Source organism: Pipistrellus hanaki, assembly GCF_964339955.1.
Source record: "Pipistrellus hanaki genome assembly, chromosome: 1".
Lineage (NCBI taxonomy): Eukaryota > Metazoa > Chordata > Mammalia > Chiroptera > Vespertilionidae > Pipistrellus > Pipistrellus hanaki.
Window position 1 is genome coordinate 65,938,801 of NC_140503.1, and position 18,994 is coordinate 65,957,794.

Genomic DNA, 18,994 nt, shown 5'->3' on the forward strand with positions numbered 1-18,994 from the left:
ATGACTCACTTTGAATATCACATTGAATATTACTCATAAATCTTTTACGAGCACATCCCCAGAGCTCACTTAACAGCCGGTTTTAATCATGCAGTTGACACAGAGAAAATAACAAAATGTATTTTTTCAGTGGCAAATTAATTTAGGCTTGAACCTCCTCCTGTAGCTCTATTCTTTTCTTTTTTTATTTTTTATTTTCATGTATGGAGACCAGTGAAATTCACTGTTGCATGTGGAAGTAGTATTTCTCCAATCCTGCTGAATTAAAATTAAAAAAAGGATGAACGTTTCTTTAAGAGTCAGTTCCTGACAGTGGTTTTTTAAAATGATGTATCTTGTTCTATATGTGAAAGATGAATCAATTCTTGAGTTTGATACACATTGTTTATTTTGCTGAATGGCTAGAAGCATGCAGAATTTAGACAAAGAATAAAACATTATTTGAAGAGTAAGTTGTGGGTGGTCCTTCCTATTGCATTTAATTGTCATTAACTGTTCATGATAGCTGTTTTGGAATCTGGCTCTCATTAAGTAACTTGAAATGCTGTGTAAATTATTTTTTGAATTGGGGAGAGGGAGTAAAAGAGTACCAGAAGGAAAAAGGAAAAAGGTAACTCACGTGGAGTTTCCTCGTGTTCTTGTAGAAACCTCTCCAGTATAATCCGGGCCATTAATGAGGGTGCGTAGTCCACCTTCACAAAACAGAAACAGAAAATTAAAACTGTCAAGTTCTGCAAGCAGTTGATATTCCAATATTTTGTCAACAATGAAGATTAAGTCAATTTTAATCAACCACAGCAAGCATCATTCATTAAAATCTTTCCCACTCCTGGTGGCTTCCATCATAATAAAATTATAACAAGTATGATCTGTCTGTTGAAAATAATAAATGGGTCAAATTTGTTAAATGTAATGCTGCAGCAAAAAGGATGGAACAACTTGGAAATAGTATTAATATAAAACAGTGAAATGGGCTTCTCTCACCTCTCCTCAATTTTTTGATAGGCCAGTATTACTTTTTTTTCTAGCCATTCTTCCTTTCCAACTATCTCTATTTACATGGTTTTGAATGCAATTTCAAGTAAAATCCCTTTTGTTAGAGACTGTTTTCAGAAACTGAATCAATATCCTTAGTCATTAAAAATATAGACTTTGCTGATTTTAGTTTATTTTATCTTTAAAGACCTAACTGAAATATTGGTATAAGTTCTTTAGGTATAAAATATCTTGTTTAATGAAAAAATAGCCATACTGTAGAAATATTAATAAGAACAATAATAGTACCTGCACTATAAGATTGCCATCATTAGTTTTATTAGAAATGTTACTTAATCAATTTAGTTAATACAGAACCCAGGAATGACTTCTTCTTATTATTATTATTTAAAAAAGGGTCAAATAGAAAACAGGAAACACATAATCCAAAAGTCATTTTAATTAACTAAAGATGTATCTACTCTTTTGGAAATTCATTTTCTTTTATTTTTTTTTTGGGGGGGGGAGTTCTCATATCTTTTATTAACCATTGATTTAATTCCACCAGAAAATTGGTGTGTGTTTTTCAAGAGCAATAATCATCCCCTAAACCAAGCCTTTTTTATCTGAGAAGAAAGATAGCAAATATTCCTCAAACATTATCACCATGAATTTTTCTTGACAGCTTTTCAAGTCCCGTAGCCATACCAAAATTTTTTCTTGATTTAGTAACTAGACAAAAAGGCTGGCTTCATTTGTATGAACAGTTTTTTCAAATATGTATGTACTTGGATGCCCTTAAATTCCCCAAGTAGAAAGAAATGCTTTCCATGAAGCTGCTTATTCCCAGTAACCCACATCAGAGCTGACACATGAAAAATGGTGAAATTACTGAAGGTAGTCCAGCCTGAATAAGGACTACCTTATTAGTTCAGGTACTTGCATCTCCCTAATTTTCATATTAATCATGTGTCCATCTTTCTCTGAAATAGGGCCATCATGCTTCATGTCAGAATTTAGCATGTAAGTAAAATTCATAGTGCTTCAAATCTCACTTGAAAATATTTGTGTGGAGAGAGCAGAATGACTGATCTTATTATTATTAACAAAATGAGATTCCCTAAAATGTTCACTTTTAGCCATGAAATAGGAAAATTGGTATCAAGACATTTATAAAATCAATGATGGTCACATATAGTCCCTACCCCCAAATCAACAATAATGCAGAGTTCCTATTTCTGAGAGCCACTGCTCACTGTAATGTGCCAATGTTATATATTTCTCATCAGTTTTTACAGTTTCCACTGATTAAATATATATTGACTCATAAAGCATTGCCAGCACATCAGTTGTCACCAGATGCAAGCATATGTCATTTAAGTATTAACTATCATATAAAAATGGCAGCTTGGTTGTTTAGAAACCATAATCTGGTACCAGTCATTCCTGAATTTCCCTAATGCATTAGAAATCTCTCAGAATACAATGATCTCTGTACTAGGCTGAAGCCAAGAAAAAGGAAAAACCTTTAAATAACTATTTCTTTTTTTTTGTTTTGTTAAATATTACTGTATGTTCACAATAAATAACAGGTTTTTTGACACAGAAAAAAAAAAATGTGTCAGTGGATTAAAATTTTCCATAGTACTTAGAAGATGGAAGTTGAGGCCAGCTAAATAAGCTAAGCTCATCAGAAATAGCCATTAAAAATTCAAATGAACATAAACTGCTCCTATAATAAAATGTATGCTGTCAATATCACCTATAAAAATGTGTCCTGCATTTGCATCATATTCTTTCTAGATGCTGTACTTACCGTGTTTCCCCGAAAATAAGACATCCTCCGAAAATAAGACCTAGCGCATGGAAAGATAAGACATCCCCTGAAAATAAGACCTACTGCAACTTTGGGAGAAAAAATTAATATAAGACACTGTCTTATTTTCAGGGAAACAGGGTAGAATGCTGTTAGCTCACTCTTCTTTTTCCTAAAGGACAATCACTAAATCCTAGCTGTAAAATGCCTCCAACTGCTAATAGAACTGACTCACAACAAACAAGGCTGGAGATACTTAGAAACCACCTTGCTCTAGAAATAGAAAAAAAAAATTAATAAAATACATGTTTTGCTAGGAGGAGAAGAAAAAATGCATTCTATATGTTAACTATCATATCAGATGGTGTAGACATTGCCCAGACTATTTAAAAAGCTTCTGGTAACTGAGAGGTAATTGCTCCTTTGCTGACTGTAGGGTTGCACAGCAGACAGAAGCTGTGAGAGAAGCCATCCTTCCTTGCTAATGTAACATGTAGAACTTGCTGCTACTGCAACACTTAATGCTCACAGTACCGAGTCATCTTTAATGCAAACACACATTTTCTGCCTTGCTTCTATGTTTTCCATTATAATGCAACACGAAAACAGTGTACATTTCATTCCATCCCTATGAGGTTTGCATAAGCAGTTCCAAGTCACACTAAATGCTATATTGCTCTTATTATAGTGGATAAATATTTTAAAGTTTACGAATTAAATATTTTTTCCAGTATGCTCTCTGCAACTATTATGAACTTCTTATAGCTTCCTCATTCATAGGAAATCTTCAGGGTTTCCTTTTTCAGATGTAAGACTGTTATTGGTTTCCCCAAACAGAAGCAGATCAGAGTGAACAAATAAGTAGAATAAATCACTTTATACTTGGTGTTAATAAGAACAGTATGCTTCTTCATAAAAAGAGACTTTTCTACAAGGCATATATATTTTATTATAATAAAAGTTTGCTAACAAAAAAATGAATCAAGTAAATGTTGCATCTTTAAGCATACAATTTCTCTCTTAGTTTTTATAATAGTACAGATTCTCTTGGCATACATCGCTTTACTTGACACAGGTATTTCTCACACTAAATTAGGATAACACATGCAAGGAAGAGCATGTCCTGAACTGCTTGGTTGAAATCTCCTACAAAATAAGAAACCAAGAAGTTGTTTACACATTTGCCTCAAAAGAAGCAGACTAATTGTGTTAACTGATTTATTAATCTATGGGGTTCTTTGTCCAATTATTAAAAGTACAAACAGACTAGGGAGAGATTTAAATGTCTAATGCACCTCAAAATCTTTTTTTCCCCCCAAGGCTAATTATAATTCTAAGCAAAGCTACTCTAGATGGGCCCCTTAGGTTTCATGCAGGTTAAAATAAAATAATAACAATAACATTACCTCATTGGCCAGCTCCAGGAGCACTGGGGCAGCTCCATTTTCCCCCACTCCATGCAGGTACCTGGACAAGACAAAGCCAAGTGGTGTTGCAGTGACAAGAAAAGGCCAGCATAGACTTGTCAGCATCCCCTGTGTGTACATGTTTCTCCTGGGCAAATGCCACGCTCAACTCTAGTTAAAGTGTGCTACTGTCACAAGAAGCCATTGAAGGGAAAAAGGATAACAAAACAACTGACCTCCAAACCACTGGCAATTAACCAGAGTGGGGGCAGTAGGTCTCGCCATATAAGCCTCCCCTGTTTTCACTTCCCAACATGTAAAGTGAACATAGAGGTGATTTGGGGGAAAACAACACACGATCCCTATATCCTGGCTTTATTATCAACTTCTTATAGCTTCTCACCACAACCATCTCACGGAAAGGAAGTAAGTGCACTTATAACTTGAAAAAAGCATCCATGGCCATGGCCGGTGTGGTCAGTGTTTAGAGCACTGGCATTCACACCAAAGGGTCTAGGGCTTGATTCCTGGAAAAAGGCAAGTACCTGGGTTGCAGGTTTGATCCCCATACCTGGTAGGGGTGCATGAGGAAGTCAATTGACCTATGTATGCATCTTTCACCTCTCTCTCCCAGTTCCTTACCTCCCTCCCTTCCACTTTCTAAAAATCAACGGAAAAAATATCCTCAGGTGAGGATTAACAAAACAAAAAAACAAACAAAAATCATCCATGAACACATATCACCTTTTTATTTATTTATTTTTGTTTCATAGGACTGGTTGACACCATCTTAGAAAAAACTGGAGCAGACTTGCCATCAGTGGGTCAGTACTCCTTTACCAGGCAATACAAGCCATCATCTTACCGACCCTGCATTTCTGTCATAGCCTCTAGCTCTCCTCACCTCGAAACACTCTAAAAACAAAACAAACAAACAAACAAAAAAACCCACTAAAGTCCCCCAAATCTATCCCCCATATGTGATTTTTTTTTAAATAAAAATTTGGACATACCGTTTTCCTCCTTAAAGCACTTCAAAGGCCCCACATTAAACCTCAAAATTAAATTATAACCACTTAACAATAAGGTTCTTCAAAGCCTGGTTCCCACCTATTCTATTTGGTCACCCTCATTTCTGTCCCCCTCTTCAACCTTCACCAGTAAACTCCCGATTCTTCTTATATGTTACCCACTTCAATCTACCACAATCTGGAAGTCAAGTGTCCCTCATGTACAATCGAGGAGCACCTTGTATACCTCTCCATCATTTAGCACAGTATATTGTATCTGCCGGTTACTTGTCTACCTCAAACTCATCCCCCATTAGAAGGTTGAAGTAGAGGAATTGTATTTCATTCAATTTATTAAGTCTAGCACAATTCTTGGCTTATAATAGTTGATTATATTTTACTAGAGGCCCAGTTCACGAAATTCGTGAAGGGGGGGCCTTACCCCAGCCTGCACCCTCTCCAATCCGGGACCCCTCGGGGATGTCTGACTGCCTCTCACAATCTGGGACTGCTGGCTCCTAATCCCTCACCTGCTTGCCTGCCTGGTCACTCCTAACTGCCCCCACTGTTGGCCAGGTTACTCCCAACTTCCCCCTCCCTGCTGGCCTGGTCGCTCCTAACTGTCCCTCTTACACACACTGGCCTGGTCACCACTTACTGCATCTCCTGTTCTGGCTTGGTCACCCCCAACTGCCCCCCTGTGCTAGCCTGGTCACCCCCAATTACCCCCCCCTTGCTGGCCTAGTCACCCCCACTGCCCCCCTAATAGTCCCCAACTGTCCCCCCTGCTGGTCTGGTCACTCCCAACTGTCCCCCCCTCCCCCCGCTAGTCTGGTCATCCTTAAATGCCCCCCCCACCTGTCTGGTCACTCATGCAGTCTGCTGTTCAGTTGTTTGGTTGTCCCTCACTAATTCCCCTGCCAGCCTGGTCACCTCATGCAGCCTGCTTGTTTAGTCATTTGTTCGTCCCTCACTAATCCCCCTGCTGATCTGGTCATAGGCAGCCATCTTGTGAGGGTGTGATGATCAATTTGCATATTACCTTTTCATTATATAGGATGTACAAAATTTTTTTTTTAAATAAATGATATAGGTTTTCTAATTTTTAAAGTCACATTGGGCAAGAAAATACTACTAAATATGGGCATTTTCTGTATAGTGTACTGTTTAAGTGAATAATATTTGTTTGATAGTAAAAATCAAAGTCAACAGATGGGGTTTTACAAAAAATGCTAGAAGCAGATATTAAATTACATTATTTCACAAGAATGCTTATAAAGATGTATTATTTTTCTATAAACCTAGTGGGGGGGAAAAAGCATATTTTTCAAGGTTGGGAGAGTGTCAGAATCATTACAACTTCAAAGCAATTCTAAGAAGTCTACCTTTTTTTTATATATAGAAGCCTTTCTTGAATAAACAGTTTAGGAATATAACTGGGAAATAAGTACTTTCAGAATCAAGGGCATGGGAGGCACGTGCGGTTTAAAGAATGGTCTCGGGGAAACAGGTCAGCTAGGAACCTCCCACCAGCGTACAACATTCCCGCTGTGCTGACCGGCTGCTCCTGGACTGAGTGGCCAATCAGTTCAGCCAAGAAGACCAGCTCAGAGTGTGCCATAACCACCAAAAGTGCACATTCATTAAAGGTTCAGATTCTGGGTGAGAGTCGTTAAGCCTGTACTGATACCAGGATATCTTTGTAACTTTCTACTCAACACTCATTTATCCCACAAAGATTGAGAGCTAACTACGCATGTGTTGGGCCTATTCTAGGTTATGAAGCAACAGCAGGGCACAAAACTCCCATGGGTCCTGGCATCACATGGATTACATTCCAGTGGAGAGACAATGAAAATACAGAGAAATAATTCTATAATATAGATATACACTACAACAAAATGATAAACACTACTTAGTGGATGGGCCAGGAAGCCCATCTCGGCGGCATTGAGACTGAGTAGAGACCTACAAGAAAGAAGGCGGCGAGCTGTGGGAGTAGCCTGTGCCCAGCAAGAGAACAGTATGTGGGAATGCTGAGAATGTGCTGGGGTTGTTCAAAGACTAGAAAACTTTTATAACTATAACTGTGACCTGAGCAGAGCTTTTGAGAGGAGACTGGAAATAACAAGAGAAGAGCTGGACCCCAGACCACTGCCTCTGCTCGAGAATTGTTGAGTCCAAGTTACATGGTTTCATGTAAACACTGCATCTATCATTACGCTGAGAATGATCAATGGAATATTTCTATTCTCCGAGACCATTCTTTAAAGTTTAAAGTAACAGGAGATGGTTAAACAATAATAACTCTATCAATACAGTCTATATAATATTTGATATACTAGTATGTTCATATTTAATATAGTGGGAATTTCTAATTACGAGCTTAATAAAGCTTTCCAGTTGGTCATGTGGAGAAACCAAAGTCCAGGGTACTGGTGAAAGCTGTTGGGGCTCCCTTAGCTGGCAGGCTGTGAGGTCTGCAATGGAATCCTGATCAACCAGGGTCTACTGAGCTGCCTTCATATGCTTAAAAGGGTAGCACTGCTTCCGAATGTATTCATTCCCCAATCTATTTTCCAACTATATCCTGTAACACTTCAGAAAGTGCGAGGGAAAAGATGTTAAAATGAATTTGAAGTTTTATTTGTCCTGAGAACTTTAATTGTCCCCCACATAAAGTGACAGATCATGTTTATGCATATTTTAGATATGCAATCAAAGTGGCATGCTAATTACAGAAAACATTCAGTGAGGACCTAATCAGATATTCCTAATGCTATGCTTCTCTTCGTCCTCAAAGCTTCCCATGTAAAGTTAAACCACGGGCTTTTCACATGGCTTTTTCTCTCTCCAACTAGAGTGGAAGCTCCTTGGGGTGGGGCTGCACAAATGCATGTTGAACCTTCATCCAACAGGTCCTTAGCAAAGGTCTGAATTACAATTGGGATATAAGGATGCGATCCTGTACACTACACCCAGGTGACCTGGCCTATCTTCCTAATGCCTATTTGCAAATAAAAACGACACTGCAGAGAAGATGTCTGTCACCAATTGGCTTTGCCACAGGAGGACTAACAATAAATGTGTTGTGGGTGACACCGTCCTGAAAAGAGCTTCAGAGAAGGTCCATTTTTAGTTTTCTTTAGTGTGAAAGATTCCTTAGCATCTAAGATGAACACACTATGTAAGATTTTAAATATAAGGCAAAGTTATTTGGTCTTTTAAATTTTTATAACTATAATGGTGAAACGTAAAAACCTACCAATTGAATGAATAAATATAGCTAATAAAGCTGGCAGACAGACAGTGTGTGTTGGGAGTAGGGACACAATGAAAGAGAATATTTTTAAACTTCCCTGTTGATGGGGACTTGTATTTCTGACCAATTTGTGAGTGTGTCAATGTGAGTGCACACATTTTGTCAAGCATGTTTCTCCCTTGGAAATAAAATGCCATTAGTACAGTGGGAAAGAATAGAATTGTTTTTCAAAATAAACACTCAAGCTGTGACTATACATACACAACCTGAAGAACAGAATAAATTTCATCCATTATTCAAAAGTTTGAGAAAACATTTTCTACTGATACTGGGATACTGTGAAGTTTCAGTTAATTATGATGGAATCACATTGTGGATTATGAAGTTTTAAATACAGACTTCGAATTCTGAATTGTGATCCTCTCAATGCTAGCAAGAATGTGCAGACTCAGGAATTCTCTAAAATTGCTACCAGGAAACCATTGCAACCTTTCTAGACAGTAATTTGGCAACTTATAATAAAACCTTTAAATGCTCATTGTTTGCACCAGTAATTATAGATATAGAAATATTAAGAAACTAATCTAAAATACAAAGACTTATGCATCAAAATACTTATCGTAGTATTATTTATGATATCACAGCATTGAAAACATGTATGTTCAACAGAGGAACAATCCAGTAAATTATGATACTTTCATATGATGAAGTAATGCAATCAATAATATGTTTACAAAAAGCTTTCTACAAAGTAATATTATGTCATATACATTTTCCAAGTATAAAATTCAGGATTCACAATCACATATATAGAATGACCTCATCTATGTAAAAAAGACTAGAATAAAAAATACCACCATGGTTATTATCTCTGGGTGCCACAATTATGGTGTATCATTAATTCCTTTTTTTAAATAATCAAAAATGTGCTTAACTTTCACAATAAGTGAGTATTGCTTTTGTAAAAGCAAAAAATCTAAAGAAATGGTTAACACATTAAACCACTAAACTGTGTTTTGATATAGTACAATTTGCCTCTCTTCTAATCAGTTGGAAAACAAAAATATTTCAAGGCCAGTATACCTTAGAGAATACAGGGCCATTAGACCTGCACATTTAGAACCAGAGGCCTGTAAGGTCAACCCACCCAAGAGGTCACGACCCGGCCTGCCTCCAAGCACAGTGCGGGGCAGGCAGTCCGGGAGCAGCATGGGAAAGTGAGAAGCGAGTCAGACGGCTTTCCTATTGGTCTGTCTACTGCAGCCTGACTTCATGTTTTTGTTTCAGATTTTGTGTCTCCTCAAAATAACAAGCTCTCACATTTCAATGAATGTGAAGAAATACAAACATATTTCTGTATTCTCACTATTACCCACTCAACTGTTCTTTGAGTAGCCATTCAAAAAGGAAATATTTTTATTTCTGGCCTAAACTGTACAGATAATCCAATAAAGTATGTTTATAGTTTAATAATTAAATATACTTCTTAATGAAACTAATATTTTGGAAGTCAGCTCTTAGCGATCATGGAAATCATCTACTGAAACAGCCTTTTTACAACGAGAAGGCGGATTATCAGAGGGCAGACCCACGGCCTCATGGTGGATCCCCAAATTCCCAGGAAACACTCTGTGTTCCTTCACTTCAGTTAACAAAAGCTTTAGAATCTGAGCATACTTCTAAAGCCTAAGACTACAATTTTTACAAATAAGAATATATTTTTCACATGTAAATAACTTTTCAGTCTTTCTTTGGAGGTCTGAATGCCAAAGCATTTGCTGGCTTCACAGGTCTTGAGCCATTCTTAATTTTATGTGTATGACTTAAATAGTATTTTTTTTTCATTTAATTTTTTTATTGTTTAAAGTATTATATATAGTAGTACATATGTCTCTTTTTTCCCCCCAATTGACTTTTCCCAGCCTCCTCTACCCCTGGCACATGCCCTCACCCAATGTGTCCACTGGTTATGCTTATATGCATGTATACAAGCCCTTCAGTTGATCTTTATCCCCTCTCCCCGCCAATCCTCCCCAGTCTTCCCGCTGTAGTTTGACAGTCTCTGGTTTCTCTTCAGATCGTATAAATCACCTTTTAGATAACTTAAATTTTACTTTCACTAAGGAGATTATGACTTTTGAGTAAATCAATGCAAACTGTGCAAAGACCTGTTTACAGAGGAATTCTCCTATATCTTCCTTTAACAGACTCTAATACTGAAAACTGAATGAATCTTTTATCATATACAGAATAGTGTAAAATTCTAAATTCAATAACTTTTCTCTTCAAAAACACTTACTGATTCTTAAAAAAACTGACCCTACAAAAGCATGACACCAGTATTTTCTCTATATAGCCATTTCATTCATAAAAATTTCATGCATAAAGATCATTCATCTAAAATTAGTACCACAGAAAGGTTGACCTGTCCACCTTAAGTGTAATAATTTAGGAGCATATTTCAAACAGTTTTCCTTTCCAATGTGCCCTTAAAATATTAAAGAAACCAACAATTTCTAATGAAACCATTACCATTTACCATTATAAATTATTCAGTCATATTACAAAGCCAATACAATTTTTAAAAAGAGCTATTTAAAATATTCTAAACAACTAAAATGCTTGTTTTAGAATTGAATGTGAAAACTATTTATAGTAAATAAAACTGAAATTAAATATCCCATGGACACTATGATGTTGATTTAATACTCAATATTTTCATTTTAAAATATAAAACCCCTTTTAAAATGTTACAGCAATACATTATTATATATCTCTATAAGTCCTTACTTGGTATATGTCTTTTTCCCACCCTTGGAATCACTAACCCAATACCTATGATGCAAAATAAAACTGCACCAAAATTCAATCGTATTTTTTAATATATTTTTCAACTTACAGATCGAAAGAAGTAAATGAAAATTAATTTGAGAACTTGCACACATACATGTAGATATATGTATATATGAATATAAAGATCTATACAAGCCATGCACTTACAATAAGTTTCCAGTAGTAAATTGAGATTTCATAATATTGTAACAATTTCTTACATAGTATGTATATACACACTTAACTGAGACAGTCTCACCATATTCTTTAAATCTATAAAACAAAGCATTTGAGAAATCCTTCAAAAATATATTTGAAGACTTAAATACAGACTTAAAACAAAACACTTTCAAATGTTATATAGAAAATTAATTTAGTAATCTAATTTATTCATAATTATTATTACAATCAATAGGTACTATGATACCCTCTAGTGGGGCAGGCAGGTCATACCTCTGGTAATAACTTTCAATTGCTTCTGAAGTATGGTGTTTGGCATGTGTTCTTTTAATATGTTTCTGAAACAAAACAGAAAAGATTTTTATGTTGTGTCACATATGAAGTTCAAGTACAAAAATGACATATTTCTTCAACCCAGCTTCTAACACATAGGGCAAATGGAATAACGGCTTGGGGATTGTGGTGGTGGTAGGTCCTTTTTCCTTCTCCTCCATGAACCCATGCATTCTAATCTCCACTGCTTGGCTGGGATGCCTTCAGACCGCACCACAAGGTACAGTATGTATGTAAAAGCCAACAGGGTCAGAGTAATTGAATCTAAATAAGTTTGCGTGGGGTGGCAGAGGGCAGAGAAAAACTTGTTCCCTTGAAAACCTTTGTATTAATTTCCCCTCGATTCAATTCCATCTAAGTCCTCTGCACTCTAGTTTTACAATCCAATTGCCATTTTTAACCAGGACGAACATTGCTTAAAAACAACTTATTTGAAAACTACAAAAAGTAATTCCATCGAGACTTGCCACTTGACTGACACCTGTCATCTCATGATAAATGACTCCATTTTCTGCCTCTCTTGCCTTCTGCCACTCCAGCAATGGTCATTTATCATCATCTCTGTCAGCAATGGAAAGCGGCACTGACAGTGCAAGTCAGCAAACATTTAGCACATGGAACCACGCAACACAGGGAAATTATTATTGTCAGAATAATAATGGTTTAGCATAATTTATTACAGGTCCACCAAATAAGCAAAGGCTAGATGTTATTAGACAGATGGATGGGTAGGCTTGGCAGGCCTCCACTGAGACGCAGGCGGTGCTTGATGTGGAAAGGAGAACATCCTCCAACCCAATCAGAGAGCTGGCAGTTCAATTACAAAGAAATAAAGGGACATTCATCATTCAATTAGGCACCTGTCAACCCTCACAAAGGAGAAAACTTCTAACCTGGTACTCCTGGGAGAAGATGCTCAGCAGAGTGGCCTGCGATTGACTGGAACAAATAAAAGAAGGACAAAGTTAATTACTGGAGTGCACGGCAAAGAAACAAAAGAGAAAGGAGCTTCAAAGGTAGGCCTGCTGCCCTGCAATCTAACGGAACATGAAAACAAGTGTGGAAAAGTTGTTCCAGATGAACACCTCAGACAAAGGCTTCCTGCTGCCAGGTCAAGGAGAGAGAGAACCGGAGAGGGGAAAACGTGATGGTCTCAAAGTCAAGTATCCTATGATGTGGATCTTTTTTTAAACTTTAGAACGACTGTAAATCAGATCTGTAGCATGCAGACCAACAGCAGGTTCAGTCTGTTTCCATAAACAAATGAGTTAAGCCTCACAAACAATAGGAAACGTGCGGTGCATTTGTTGGAAACATGCAGAAGTCTGTTTTGTTAGCAGATAGGTATCCTCTTCTGGAGCTATTTCAGATTCAGGGGGGAAATCTTCGGTCTTCACGAGAAGTAGCACAGATCACTGGAACATTCCCACTGACACGGCTGTGCTTTGAAAATAGAAGTTTTCATGGCAGGAAGCTGAGGTCCTTGAAGTGAGTCATTCCCAAAGACTGCCATCCCCCTTCTGCTTCTAGACCCCATGCAATGTCAGACACCTGCCAATGAAGCAACCTGGAAAACATTCTTCCCAAGCGAGAGTTTTTCCTATCTCGATTGCTAACAAATAAAAATGGAATGGAGTATCTTTCTCTCTAAGAAAAGCAATCAATTATCCATTGCTACTCTTTTTGATTGCCCTCTGTAGATACAGCTGCCTATCATATCTTGAAAACAATTATCTCTGAAATATTTTCCTGCTAAACGCTATCTGAACAAATTTCAGTGTTAATAATTTGACTTTTACAGTATGCCAGAGCACTGTGAATAAGTAATTTTTTTCCTATTCAAGAATGAAAGCTCTTGAGCTCATCATAGGTAATTTGGGAAGTGTAAAATAAAAACAATGACAGCATATTTCTTTATTCTCTGTCTCGTTTTTATCATTTTCTGTGTTCCTTCATAGATTTGGCTGCTAACATCTTTCTACTCTTATCAAATTACAAAAAATAGGTTGAAAAAAAACATAAAAGTTTACTAAGGAAAACTGGTAATTACTAAAGGATGGTTTCAATAACTCAAAAATACTGAGGAATTAGTGAATACAATTACAAATTCATTATAGTCCAATTTCTCTTTAAAAATGGAAACCACCTTTGAAAGAGTCAACTTTATATATAAAGTCTTCTTATTTATGCCTGGTTTACCTGAGTTTTGCATGCAAATTACAAAATCTAGGGTTGCTGACAACTACCTTCTAAAAAAAAAAAAAAGCAAAATTATACCCAAATCTTTGTAAGCCATTGAATGTTAATACATTAGATATTTTTGTGTAACAAATGGAACCCCTCCTCATTGTAAAGCAAAACATATTTATGTTAACATAAAATTTTATGGTAGACAGAATATCTGTTGCAATGTGTCAAAAATATGATGGAAAGAATGTGCTTGTAATGCTCAAGTTGGGGACCAATGACTAAAGAGGATGAAACTAATTTATGTGAATAAATTTTAAAAATGTAACTGTAGCTGCCCAGAATGGTAAGGCCAGATGAGATAATGTCTTTAGCTGGAAAAATGTCTTTAAACAGCTTAGAGAATTCAACTAAAATCCTGGACAAAGACTATGGAGCAACTCGTTCTCTCGATGGCCAAGAGGATTAGAGATAAGGTCCCAGCTTACATGGGGAGTAAACCCTGGCTAGACCTAAAATGAGAAAATGAGTTACTTCACATGGTAACTATAGGCAGACAGGGGTCCAAAATGCCTTGGGTTTGGTGGACTAGACATAGCTGCATGACCTCCGCAGCAGTTTGCCAGCCTAGCCTCTGTTTCTGTATGTGCTGAGCTCATAGAAGAGGGTTCCGAACTGCCTCACAGGTAAAGAGCAGGAAAGTAGTTTTAGTGCAACTAAGACCTTGACTCCAGGGTATATAATTTGCTTCTTTGTTCCAATGTGTTAATTCTGAGGTCAACCTTGAATACCACAGTCAGTCAGTCAGCAGTATTCACTAAGTATCCACAATGCCTTAAGGCCATGGGTATGGGGAACTAGAACATCAAAATAAAACATTAAATGAAGTGGTCAGGAATTGACTTAGAAAAAACTTTCAGAGTATGTGTACATCCCGTCCCCCTCTCCCCAAATTAAAACAATGTAAAGTATTCATATATTTTTTAGGGATTCGGTGAGGTAAATCACACCCTGACTGTTCACATATTTCAAGACTGCACTGGCTTTGAAACATATATCGATCTATCAACTTAGCATATAAATTTTCATAGTCAAAAATATAATTATTTTGCACAAATATCCAATATATTATTAAAACTTCTTCAAAAACCAGCTTCCTGTTTTTTTCCCCATGCTACCCTCCCAGATTAAGTTCCTCTCCATGTCTGAGAAAGGAGCAATTGGGAGGAGCCCTAGATGGCTATGTAAAACCTTGCCCAGGGATGACAAATGGCTCTGTGGAGCAGCAGCAGCCATGTTGCAGCAATGAGGAAACAAGCATAAGGACAAAGCCCATAGCGGGGATGGTGGGACAGAAACTGAAAGAGCCCGGTCCTTGAGGAGGGATGCTGTTGAACTTCTCAAGAGACCAAGAATTGAACTGACCAGCCTCCATGCTTCTTTTGAGTAACAATACATTTGTTTTAATCCTCAAAAACAAAGGAATAAAACTGCCCAGGTTTCTGTGTGCCCTGCTAAGGAGGTGCTCCATCAAGATGGCCTGTGTATGGGAGGTTAATACATGAAGAGTTGTCCATTTTTACACGTTCTAAATCTCTTTAGCTGGCAGCTACTGTATTTGGCTTCCTTGAAATTGTTCCTCTGTCTATCACTGTGTCACTAAGTTGATGTGCCTAAGGATCATAAACTGGTATGTGTGATTTTCCTGTATAAATTTTAAACATTGATGGTGTACTCTTTAACCTTATTTTGCATTGCATTTAAGACACTTCAGATGCCACGTGTGTAAAAACGGCAAAAAACAAACAAACACACACACACAAACAAAAAAAGTTCCCCATATAATATTTAACTCAACATGTCCCCAAAGCCATCCAGCTAGGATGGTCACCTGAAGGATGTTAGAGAAAATGAGGGTTGGGTGGGTGCAGCACAGACCAGGAGCAGGACTCGGCATACACTTAGTTGCAACATCCATAATGAAAGGCAAGTCATCATGCTCCCAGGTGGACACTTAAAACAAGTAAAAACTTAAGGAAGAAGATACCACACATTTTATGTTCTTCCTCTTCCCACGTACCAAATCTCTGAAAAGAACTATAAAGAAATAAAACCATTATTTAATTTTCAAGCTCCTTTTGCTACAGAATCTAGGAAGCATAAATGTCTACACTCTAGTGAGCTCAAAATTACCTGAGCAAAATGAGTATTATTTCTGGGACTTGGGGAGCAATAAACCATTAAAAGGAGATAAGTCAGGATACTCCTACAGAGCATTAGGCCTGGAAACCTCACAATGACAAGGCACAAACACCTTCTCTAAACGTGTGAAAGAACACATGGAACACTGGCTCTATGTGGCTTCCAACTCAGAGAAACAGTCAAGCAAGGTCTGCTATGAAAGTATATCTACCCTCTCAACCACACCTCACCCCCTTCAAACACACACCTACATGCAAATTTGAAAAACAGAGCTGTTCTCCCCTCAAAATCAAAACAGAATTCAATAAAAGAGCAAGACTTGGCAAAATACCACTAATTACTCTCCCCCCTCCACCTCCCAGGAACATACAATGTGCAATGGAAAGAATCTGGGAAATTACTGTGGAGAAAACAGGAAAAATAGTTAAACTAAATTCAGGAAATAGAGAAAAATGTATCCATCATACTTCCCCTCATCCATTCTTCTTTCTGATTTCTGACTTCATATTAAGGATCCAGAATACAGTTTATGCCTAATCATAGCAAATATTTTCATAAATGATTACTAGTATATAGGTGAAAGCATTAAGTTTAGTAGTGAAAGACTTAAAAGGTATACTTATTTTGTATATTGGAAAAAAATAGTTACTGTTCCAGGCACTTAATTAATTTGGCTGATAAGCTTAAGTCACATGCAAAACAGTTCTACAACAAAAGCCAAGATTTATATACTCGAGCACTTTATTTACCTTCTACAACCTTCTAAGATAGGTACTATTATTATCCTTATTTTAAAGATGGAGCAATGAAGGAATAAAAATTAAGTAAAATACACAATTAAAGAGCTAAGATTAGCAGTATAGCTCGAAATCATATCCAATTCCAAAACCCAGACTTTTAACCCCAGCGTTAACTTGCTTTGCTAAGAGTTCCCAGAAATTGGTTTTGCACATCATGTGTGCTAATACCCCCACTTGAGCATTTACATGTTACATTACACTCCAAATAACCCTGAAAGGTGAGCATTGTTAAGGTTTTGACAGAAAATTAAAGCCACAGGAGGTCTAGCATTTTAATCAAATTCCATGGCTTTAGACAATAATCCCTTTAAAAAAAAATCAAATTACAGTTTTCCTTTACTTAACTACGTAAAAATGCTGTTCTTTTCTAGGATGTTGAAGGGTAAAGGAACTTCTGACTACAGGAAACAGTCATGGATTAAAAATTGTTGGGCAATTTCTACGATTCTCTCTGCAGCTAAGGTATATGTTTAGTTAATATACACCATTGCCTGGAGTGTCTCCACGTGACTGCACATGTGTCTTTTGCTCAAATGCTATTTGCTGCATATAAAACATCTTTAAAGCCTTCTCTGAACAGGGCAGTATAAACCCAATCAATCTCTATAGATGACAATATCTTCTGTAGGTATTAATTTTATTATATAACTAGAGGCCTGGTGCACAAAAATTCGTGCACTCAGCCCAGCCTGAACCCTCTTGCAATCCAGGACCCATCTGGAGATGTCCACCTGCCACAGCTTAGGCCTGCTCCCCCGGGGATTTGGCCTAAGCTGGAAGTCAGACATCCCTCCAGCAGCCCAGGAGCCCTCAGGGGATGTCCTGCTGAACATCCTTAGTCCTGCCAAGGCGGTACAAGAGGCTCCCACCACCACCACCACCACTTCACTTGCAGCAGTCAGCTCAGCTTGTGGCTGAGCGGAGCTCCCTTGGGAGTGCATTGATTACCAGGGGGCAGCTCCTGTATTGAGCATCTGCCCCCTTGTGGTCAGTGTGCATCATAGCATCATAGCGACAGGTCATTCCTGGTGGTTCCGCCATTGGGGTCAATTTGCATTTTACCTTTTTATTATATAGGATATTTAATAGTTTTCTAGTTATAAAGTAATACAGGTTTTGCATAAAATACAGAGGCGTTCACTGTTTGCATTCTGGCGTATAGCCTTCCTTAGTTTTCACCCATGTCTGGTGTGAGTACTGTGTGAATGTATTCATAGAAAGATAAAAATTTTGTTATATTGCATTGTTTTAACATATTTTTATAACATGTTTTTATTATATTGTATATTAACATTCATCCATACCTTTACATATTACCTTTTTCAAAATTTTATTGTGAATAAGACACTTAAAAAAACACACGAAACAAATATATCAAATATATAGCTGAACAAATACATAATAAGCAAGACCATGTAACCACTTGGTCTTATACTGCTGGCACCCCAAAAGAAACTCTTTCTGATCAACCCTTCTCTCTCACAAATTAATTTGATCTTAATGTTAACTGTTTCTTGCTTTTCTTTATTGTTTTATCACCCCAATAGGTATCCCTAAATTCCATAGGTTAGCTTTGCCTGCTTGTAAATCTCACATTAATGGAACCACACAATGTGTGCTCTTTGAAATCTGGCTTCTTTCACTCAACAGTATGCCTGTGAGAGTCCCCCATGATCATTTAAGTGCAGTTAATTCATTTTCATTGCCATATAGTACACCATTGGATAAGTGCATGCCACATTTATCTATCCTGTTGGTGATGAAACCTCGAACCCAGTCTTTTCTAACGGCAAAGATGCTGCCGTGAACATCTCTGTAGGTGTCTTTGGTGCACATCTTATTTGAAAAAGATAGGTATAAATGTACAAGAGGAGTTCTGGGTCATCCTGCACGCAAGTGTCTAGCTGTACTATATACCGTCAAACAAATTTTCAAAATGTTTTGAACAATTTTAAACTCCCACCAACACTAAAGGGGAGCTTTCATTGCAG

The 18,994-nt window shown here is 37.3% G+C and overlaps 1 protein-coding gene across 3 annotated transcripts in view; it reads right to left on the bottom strand.

The window, feature by feature from the left end:
* The window catches only part of CDIN1 (CDAN1 interacting nuclease 1), a 222,789-nt gene that overhangs the window by 156,240 nt on the left and 47,555 nt on the right, over positions 1 to 18,994 (bottom strand). For all 3 annotated transcript variants that reach the window (XM_084892394.1, XM_084892392.1, XM_084892393.1), the window contains 4 exons: positions 12,708 to 12,753; positions 11,755 to 11,819; positions 4,198 to 4,258; positions 620 to 692 (listed from right to left, as the gene is read on the bottom strand). In XM_084892394.1, coding sequence (XP_084748520.1) covers positions 620 to 692; positions 4,198 to 4,258; positions 11,755 to 11,819; positions 12,708 to 12,753 — 245 coding nt within the window. The remainder of the gene's footprint in view (positions 1 to 619; positions 693 to 4,197; positions 4,259 to 11,754; positions 11,820 to 12,707; positions 12,754 to 18,994) is intronic.